General features: G+C 56.5%; 1 protein-coding gene across 1 annotated transcript in view; it reads right to left on the reverse strand.

Moving 5' to 3' along the window:
• Positions 1-6,624: 6,624 nt before the first annotated feature.
• FAM212B (family with sequence similarity 212, member B) overlaps positions 6,625-9,689 on the reverse strand; it is a 24,892-nt gene continuing 21,827 nt past the window's right edge. The window contains exon 2 of the mRNA XM_010002200.1: positions 6,625-7,545. Coding sequence (XP_010000502.1) covers positions 6,625-7,545 — 921 coding nt within the window. The remainder of the gene's footprint in view (positions 7,546-9,689) is intronic.

Genomic DNA, 9,689 nt, shown 5'->3' on the forward strand with positions numbered 1-9,689 from the left:
CTCCTGCTCCTGCTCCTGCTCCTGCCCCTGCTCCTGCTCCTGCCCCTGCTCCTGCTCCTGCTCCTGCTCCTGCTCCTGCTCCTGCTCCTGCTCCTGCTCCTGCTCCTGCTCCTGCTCCTGCTCCCGCTCCCGGCATTTTCCCGCTGCCTCAGCCGGGATGTGGGGCTGGGAAGGAGGAGCAGCAGCCCCACGCGAAGGGCTCCCTGTGCAAACCCCATCAAAGGCACTGGAGGTTTAGGACCTTGTCTTAATTGCAGAGGAACGGAAAGAGCTCGGGAACCCAAGGGCTAAGAGTCATTTCTGTTCTATTTCTGCCTGTTTCAGGGCAGGGACTGAAGCCTCAGACCGTTAAGAGACACACGTGGATGGACCTTTGGTTCTGCACAGAGGGTTATTAGGGGCTCTGATAAGGGTAAAGGCATCTGGCCAGATGGCTCCCATGGCAGGGCTGGGATCTAAATAATTAATTTATAGTATCATGTTCATGACTTTGCTGTCTCCCAAAGGAAGTGCTGGAAAGTCCTTAACTTGGTGCTTTTCTCTTTTCTTTTTCCTCCCCCAGCTGTGATGCCCAGGGATGGGAGTCTAAACATTCTGGTTTATTTTAAGCTTTGCTTGTGGTTTTCCAAGGTAGTGAATTGTTGCAAAGATGTGTCACATCTAATTACACCTGTCACATTAAATCGTATCATGGCAAAAACCCGAACCCCTGCTGGGAACACAATCCCCTCTGGTGGAGATTGGGGGACATTTACCTTTGACACGCTGCGGGAGTGACAGGTTGTTCCAGCAGAGATTTACATGTGCACACAAAGGGCCTGAGCACACGCTCATCCAGCCCTGCCAAAGCCCTCCCGAGCAGAGGAAGAGGAGGCAGGAGGAATGAGCAGAGGAAGAGGAGGCAGGAGGAATCACCCACCTGCTGTTGTAACAAACTGCAGGTTTTGCCGTTTTCCAGGCAGGGTAAGAGGGTCTTACCCTGTCCCTTTTGGGGTGATGTAGAGGTCCCACAAAAGCTCAGCAGCAGGAGGACTTTTGCTCGACTTTGCCTGGCAATACATCTTCTCACCAGTGAACTTCCCAAGTCTCTGTTTGTGGCTGCAAGTGGAGTGTTTGTTCCCATCCCCCTCAGGAGAGGCCTGGAAAAGGCAGATGACAAATGTGTTCTGTGAAAGGCTCTGGCCCTCGTGCTGGCACCACTGGAGTGTCTGAAACCCGGGGCAGCAGTAACAGAGAGATCACCTCTTGAATTCTGTCAAATCCAGAGGACCTGATCCCTCCTTTTCCCAAGCAGAGCTCAATTCAGGGCACAGGAAACTCAGGACAAAGCAGCCCAGGAGCAGTTTCCACCCCATTAGCATGAGATGCAGATCAGGCAGCTGCTGTGCCAGGCCTGGGCTGCCTCTGCCTGCAAACGCTCTGTAATTGGTCTGGAAAGGAATGAACAGACAAGGAAGGGGAATTTTGTAGCAGAGACTGGGAGGAGCTGCAGCCAAGGGACCCCAGGATGGGACCCAACACGAGCAGCACCCTCGGAGCCTGCAGGGTTCTGGATCATGGCCCCGAGGAGGGAACACACTGGGCTCTGCAGGGATGGCTGTGGCTGCAGGGACCCGAGCTGCTCCTTTTGCCCTGGCAGGGGTGAGGGAGAGACTGGGTCCCCCAGGTTCCCAGAACATTTTTCTTGGCTGCCCTGGCTGCCCACACGGGCTGATGGGAGGGTTGTTGGTCTGGATGTGGTCAGCAGAGGTGCTGGGTACACTGATGTGCTCTGAGACCTTGTTGGCTGCCACCACAGCCTCTGCCCACACTGCTGCCAGAGCTGCTGCTGGGACACTGTGCTGCTGTGACTGTGACTGGGACACTGTGCTGCCCAGGGCCTCCCCCTGCTGCTGCTTTGGAGGTGACAGCCCCTCTGGTCCCACCCGCCGGGCTGGGCTGTCACAGCAGAGCAGAGAGGGACTCGTTTGCCCCACAGGCTGTCACCTTCCCTATCTCTAGGTTGGAAATGTCACACACACTCCAGCCCCATGTGGTGGATGTGCTGGAGCCCCCTGGGAGGGTCCAACCTAAATTGCTGGTTTAGTCTGTTCATGAGGGAGCAGGATCATCCTCCTCGTTCCTGGCACCCCCCAGCCCAGGGCTGTGGTGCTGGAGCAGGCACAGACAGGGTGGGAAGGCTGGCATCAAACAGCCCTGTGCCAGGAGCCCCCAGATCTGGGCCCTGTGCCCATGGGGACCCTGTGCCAGCCCCACGGGGGGGATGGCACAAGCAGGAGCCCCCGGGGCTGCTCCCCCCCTGGCTCCCACCCCAAGGCTGTGGCCACATCCAGCCCCTTCCCCCTGCACTGGCAAAGGGCCCGGGTGGGATTTGGTGCCAAGGGTGGAGGGAACCTGAGCAGGGACTCCTCTGGCTCCTGGAGCCTCTGTCCTGGGGCTCCAGTGGGATTTCAGTGTCCATGTAGAGCCTGTTGGGAAGTGATTTCAGAGCTGACCCCCAGCCCACCCAAGGTCAGCACCAACTGTGACGTTTCTGCTTTCTGGGATATTGATTTTCCCCCCCTTCCCTTTCCTATTCAGAGGAAGCTGGGAAATCTGAGCCAGCTCAGGGACGTTGCTTGAGCTGCTGCTGCAAGAAACACTCCTGGAAAACACACAGATGAGATGAGTCTGGAGAGGGCCAGGACCAGCCCTGGTGTGGAACAGCACGAGGAGGCTGAGCTGGCCCTGGGGGGCTGGGCAGGGCCAGGGGTGACACTGCTCTGGGGATGGGGCCACATCCCAGCCTTGGCTGCAGCCAATTCTTGCAGAAAAACGGGTTTATTTATGCTTTAAAACCAGCAGCTGAGCCTGCCTGCCAGCTGGAAGGGGTAAGATTTCCTGATTAGAAATGCCACGTGGATACAAATGAACTTGAACAAAAGGGAAGAGAAAGGAGCTGCAGCCTCTTTCTGCAGAGACCAGGATGCTGAGGGAGCAGGGCCCAGGAACGTTGCTTAGAGAAGTAGAAGAGATTCTGCTGCTGATTGATAATATGATGAGGGTGATTGGGAAGGTGCTGGAGTGACTGAAACAGTTCTAGGCTCTGCCTGAAATGGAACCTAGTTCAGCAAGGCTGGGACAATTGGCTTCTTTCCTTCCAGCCTCAGTACGAGGGGAATTGAGGGGAAATGGTTAAATTTGCTGTCTCGAGTCAGAAAGGCTTTCAGGTTAGTTAGGCACAGGAGCTCAGGTGGTTAGTGGGGATGGAGCTGAGGACCATGGGGAGGTGTGGGAGGGCTCAGCAGTGGCTCTGGGGCTGCAGATCAGGAACTGGAGCCGTGGGGGCAGCAGGGGCCGGTGCTGCCCTTCCCTGCCTGAGCCTGAGCAGCCCCATCCCGTTGTCAGAAGAGTAAGCTGTGAAATGGTTTTGAAAATAGAGGCTTTTTAATTACAGGCCCATTTGTGAACCTTCTGGAGGCCATCTGGAGTGGGGTCAGCGGGAGCTGGGGGGGCTGGGCCGGGAGCAACACCCGGTTAATGCCAAGAGCCAAATCCTCTCTGTGCATTAAGCCAGATCCAGCCCCCACCCTCCCCAGCAGGGCTGGGTGTTGGGAAGGGCTGGGCTGAACCAACACTGGTGTTCAATGGAAGCCCCCTGCCCTTGGCCGGGCCTTCCCACACCCCTCGGACAGGGATTTCTAAGGAATCCAAAGGTCTGAGCCCCCTTTGGCCCATCCCTGCCTTCCACGGGGCAGGACGGTGGGGAAAGCTCTGGCTGTGACTGTCCTGTGTCTGCTATTGACTGCCAAAGACACCACAGAGCCAGGGACTCATTAAAGACTGTCATTGTGCTAATTAGGTAGGTTTAGTACTTAATAACAGGGAACTACTTCATGGCAGTTTAATGCAAAGAAAAAAAAAGCCACACACAAAAAAGGAAAATAAAGAAAGAAAAGAAGAAAAAAAAAGATAAAAGCCATTAAAATTTCAGGAAGATCCCTGGAGAAGTGAAATGGTAATTGACAAATCTTTCTTATTAGCAGATCCTGCTCTGGACACTAAGTCAGGTAGGGTGTCTGGCTTGGCTGATATTCTTTATTATTTGAATGCATCTTACAAACGTTTATTAAGTGTTTTTTGTCTCCTAAGAACTTAGAGATCAAACTCCAATCACCAGCAGTTTTCAAGTGGCTGTTTGAAGCCTGGGTCACACCAAATTTGTCACTGAGGACATCCTGGAAAATGTGCAGGGACCCCCCCGGGCTCTGGCCCCAAAACTGCTCAGGGGATCTGGGGGGAATGGGCACAGGTTTGGCAGATGATTTGGGGTGGGAAGGGAACACGTGGGCAGAGCTGGGGCCAAGAGCTGCCCTTTGCACATGAAACTAGAAACAATCGGGTTTCCTCTGGGCAGGGACAGAAAAGGCAGGGACAGAAAGGGGGGGCTCAGCAGCTGATCCTGAGCAGCCCCCCAGCATGACATGCCCGGGCAGGATGACCCGGTGCTGCCAGGGCAGCTGTTGGGAGCCAGAGGGGCCAGAAGTGCTTGTTCTCAAGAGAATCTTCCCATCAGCTCCTCGTGAGCCCCCGTAGCCGGGGGGGCAGCACCGTGGCAGCTGCTGGGGGGGCTGCAGCGTGTGAGAGGGGCCCCATGTGCTGGGAAGCGGGTTTGGGTGGGGGTCTGTGCAGCCCGGGGCTGCGGAGCCCCCACAGGGGGCTGGGCTGGGGGGCACCCGTGGGGGGAAACAGGGCAAATCCCTGAGAACCACTTTTTCCATGGAGGGGGTTCCCGATGTGCAGTTTAGGCTCCCGAGCCTCCCTGTGTCCTACGGGAACACTTCCCGTTTGCAGGGGTCACACCTGCAGAAACGCACCTTTCGTGCCCCCCCCCCGGGCTCAGCGGGGCCCCCTCCCCTGCCCTGCTCTGCCCAGCCGGGGAAATGCCCCCTCGGGATGGGGCCCTGGGGGGGCTGGGCAGGGGGAGGCCCTGGGGCCAGGCCACGCTCTCCAGGGGCTGGGGCACGAAAAGTTGTTTCTCTCTCGAGCTGCCACTTGTAAGAAGTTCCTTCTCTGCTGCCCCTGGGGAGAGGTCGGTGAGAGCTGGGAGGGTGGGCTTGCAACAAACGGGATGAGGCTGATGAAAGAGGAGGAAAATGCTCTAGAAACGGCCTTTTGGTGTCCAGAGAATGAAGAAGGGGGTAAACAGCCAGACCAGGAGCCACGAGGGGGAAAAACAAAAGCTTGTTTGCAACTCAGGTTGCTGGAAAAGCGCTGAGCAGAGCGCGCAGATGCCAACCCACTCGTGTCCTTGTACGGGCAGAGCCAGGGCTTGGCTCCTGTCTCTATTTAATTGCCAAGGGGAAAAAAAAAAATCTCCCTCCACGCCTCTGCTCCACTGGCCTCTGTCTTGGGAAGTTGCAACAGGAATAGAATGCCATGTGTTAAAAAACCACCAGCAGTGCTCGCAGAAGCCCTTCCTAAACTGGGAGCGGGAGGAGCAGGTTTGTGCAACAGCCCAGCCGAGCCCGGGACCTGCCTGGGGGCTCCGGGCTGGCGGGGGGCTCTGGGACCCGGCAGGAGCCTCTCCCTGTCCTGATTTATAACCTCTCCTGGATCGGAACCGCTCCTGGCTCCCCAGGCTGCTGGTCCCGCTGGGAACGGGCTGGCACAGCCCCCGGGCTCCCAGTTCACCCCCCTTTGTGCCCGCTGGGAGCAACCCCAGGGGCTGGAGAGGAGCAGGACGGAGGGGGGAGCCCCTCGGCGGGGGCTCGGGACACTTTATTGGTAACTCTTAGAGAGTCGGACATTGAGGAACCCGGTTCCTGGAGACGGTTTGTACACAACAGCGGGAGGAAACAACAACAATCAGCGGCTGCTGCTGCAACCTTGTATCCCAGTGCAAGCCCAGCAATTCACTTCTGCAACACTGTGATCGGTGTGACCTGGGGGAGAAGGGCACGGGGGGAGAAGCCAAACCCGCGGGGAGCGGGAGGGTCACAAGCTGCCCTGGGAGGAGCCTTGAATCCTACTGGTTTAACTGGAGGGGAAGGAGAGGTGCTGGGACAGGGCAGAGATGCAGCTGAGGGGGAAAAGCCCAGAGCTGAAACACAGCAGGGCTGGGGTTCAACACCCCCACAGAGAGGGTGCTCAGGGCTTAGAAATACAAACTTATTTCTTTCCGTTTAAATAACAAGTGCTTGGGGTACAACACTTGGATGGCAGGTTTATAACCCGGTGTTCAGTGCACACAAGCAGGAATAGATTTTTTAAAAAACAAACAACAGACTAGATAGATATCTGCACACTCACACACATATCACCCAGGGAGGTTTGTGCTGCAGGGATTGAACTGGAGGTGACAGAGATGCCCGGGTGGCTGCAGTGAGCCAGGCTCCAGGAGCCTGTGGCACAGCTCACCCCAAAGCTGCTAAAGATCCTGATTAGTTTTTAAAATATCTGTCTCCAAAGGTCTCTGCAGTTCCCTGGGAAGCACCACTTGCAGGCAACTGAAGCCTACAACAGGTTTTGCAGAGGACTCTCCTCTCATCTCTCCCCAGGTTGAGAGCTTGGGAGTCTCCTGAAATGATGTGTGTGGCCTCCAGCTCCTCTGGTGTGGAACAAATGCTGGGGACACCAACAAACTCAGACCCAAACAGCTGTATTGATGTCAAACCCAGACTGGGTGTAGTCTATGGTACTGTGGACTTTCTTGGTGCCAGTTTTGGGTTTCTCACGATTGCTTTCTGCCTTTGGGCCCTGCTCTGCTTTGCTGTGGTGGCTCTGGATGTTCCCATGGAGCGGGAAGTAAAATGTCCCCTTGAGTTTGTTCATCGTTTTTGGTCTCTTGGAGATTTCTGGCTGTTTGTCTTCAGGAGGGAGCCAGCAGGGCTTCTCCTTGAGCAGCCTGTCTCGGTCTGGCCGAACGCTCCTCAGGAACTTCTTGAAGATGTTGGCTGTGAGGGAGAACTTCCTGCAGAGCTCCTGGGATCTGCTCACGGCCAGGGATGCCTCGTTCTTCTCCCCCTTCTTGTCCAGCTCTGGCAGATCCAACCAGTTCCCAACCAAGTCTGCAAAGATGTTGTCCCCCAGGACCAGCGGCTGCCTGTTCCTGCTCTGGGACATGAGGGATGAGGTCCAGTCGTGGCCATCGTCACAGCCCGGGCACTCCCAGCACACGGGCTGTCCCCAGGCACTGCCCTGGCCCCGGGGCTCCCGTCTCCTTGGCTGGGCGTGCTCTGCTCCGCCCAGCACCGAGGAAGGTCTTTTCGGGTGATAAACCCCCTCCCCCCAGAGGCTCCCGGAGGAGGAGGACGAGGAGGTGTCTCCAAGGCTGCTGCCCTCTGAGAGCGCGGCGGGAAGGGACGGACCCGGGGGTTTTGGGGCCGTGGGGCTCTGCTGCTCCCCCCGCACCCTGCGGGCTGCGGGCACGTCCCGCCCGCGGCCCCCCGAGATCTCCAGCTGCTCCAGCGCCGTCTGCACCTGCAGCAGCTTCAGCTCCTGCAGGGCGCCCATCATGCAGTTCATCTGCTCCTGCAGCCCGTCCCCAACCTCCTTCATGGAAAGCTGCGGGGGGAAGGGAGCAGGGTCAGTGCGGGCAGAGGGAGCAAGGAAGGGGCTCAGGGCGGGGAGCGGGGCTGGGCAGCCCCGGGAAACCTCCTCTCTTCCTGCCAACTGCACCTGGGGCGCGTTTTCCAACCTGTGCTACAGCCACTTCGTGGAACAGGAACGGGACATTTCCTAGATTGTCTCAGCGTTCCCCTCCAGGAACCAGAGGAGCTGACAGGGGTGGATATTTTGACCTGACAACACAAATCGTGTCAATTTCCATTAATTGCATTCATTCCATAAATAGCCCAAGGCACAGGGCTATGAGTGGTTTTGGCTGCCTCCAGTTTTAGGATATTCTTCTGATTTTTGTCATTATGCCCTGTAACTGGGATCAGGAGCTGGAATAACGAACCGAAGTGCCTTCCATGGGGAACTTTGCTGCTTTACTTAAAGCCCTAAACTAAATCAAGAAACCCCAGTAAGAGCCAGGTTGTTACTGTAGCACTTGTTCAGGTCTTAACACCCTTATTTCAGGCACCCCTCACTAGAGGACAAAGACACTTCAATGCACTTGAACCTCTGTACAGAAGAAAAGACAAAAAAGCATACTCTAAAATGACTTAACCCAGCAGCCTCCTTGGTTCCCAAGCAGTTCTGCTTCATCCCTGGACCTTGCTAGAAAGATTTGACTTCCTGTACTAGATGTTACAATAAGCAAGTTATTTTCCAGAGCCTCCAGATTCCCTCCTCTCTCTTTCACTCTGTTGCTTTCTCTCTCTCCTGTAGGATCTGGATCATATTCCCCAGGCAGCCCCATGAAACCAACAGGCTCCGCTTTCCAACATCTGCCACTTGGTTTGTTTTTTTTCCTTTTTAGCAGGGAAGGGACAGAACAGCAGGGCTGGAGGTGAGGACATGTCACATGGACCTGAGGTGGCTTGCAGAAGAGATTACCACTGTCTAGGAAAAGCTCCTGCCTGTGCTGCTATAAACAGTTTTAAAAGCTCCTCACCATTTTTGATCAGCAACAGATCTCGAGTGGAGGGTGAGAAGGGACCAAGGCCCCTCCTGTTCAGCTTTACATCATCAGCTGCTACTTTTTTACATCTCCTTGTTTTAACTAAGTCCGTTCCACAGTTTCCTCTGTTTCCATTTCTGTACCTGGGTGACCGATGACCAAAGGAGCAGTCATCAAAAAACTGGATGCTCTAACAACCCAGCTCTGTAGGTGGGAAGCTCCCCAACAGTTTCAGAGCACATATCTCCATTCCAAAGCCCAGAGCCTCCCCACGCCGGCAGATCACCACGATTTTCCAGAGCTGCACTCCCAAGAAACGTATTTAACACCCAGAATGAGCACAGAAGCTCCCAAGATACAGAAAATCTGTGTTTAGCTTCCTGATCACTCTACTAAGTGTGTCCAGCTACCTGATCCTTTGAACACCAGCAAACCAAGCCCCTCGGCTGAAGCCAAGGAAGCTCTGCCCCCCCGGCTCCCGAGCCCTGGGTCACCCACACAAAGGCCGGGGCCACTCGCTGCCCCCAGACAGAACTGCCCCCTTACCTCTCCAGAGCTGCTGTCACGCTTCTCGTCCTAACCTCCCTGGCCTTATTACTGAGGTCTGGTTTATCTGGGGCTTTGCAAAGGGCAGGATTTGGAGCCAGCCCGGCCCCTCATTGGCCGCTTCCCACCAGATCCCCCCGGCAGCGGGAAGGGGCAGCAGGAGGGTCCTGCCCCGCTCCCCCCGCACCTCGGGGGTCCCGCTCGCTCCCCGGGACGGGGGCTCTGGCCACAGCACCCGCCTGGCCCAGCAAAGCTCTGGTGTCCCGGGCAGCGTGAGGACAGACGGCAGCCCCACAAGTTCACCCTCCAGCTTTTTCCCTCCCGAGGAAACGAGCTGGTTTTGCCCGCACCGCCCTGGGCAGCCCGAGCACGGAAGGCGGAGGGGAGATGTTTTCATCGGTGGAAACACATTCCTGTAAGTGACTCTGAGGTTTGGACACCGTCCCCGCTGTGCTGAGGGCTGGGCTGAGCCACCCTGGGCAGCAGGAGGAAAACGGGAGCGTTTGGGATGTGAATTGTCTGTCCTGCCTGAGCCACCTGCCCTGGGGCACATCCTGCCCTCCGGATTCTGACCTCAGGGTCCCCCTGGCAGCAG

This window comes from Chaetura pelagica, unplaced genomic scaffold (assembly GCF_000747805.2).
Source record: "Chaetura pelagica isolate M959 unplaced genomic scaffold, ChaPel_1.0 scaffold181, whole genome shotgun sequence".
Classification (NCBI taxonomy): domain Eukaryota; kingdom Metazoa; phylum Chordata; class Aves; order Apodiformes; family Apodidae; genus Chaetura; species Chaetura pelagica.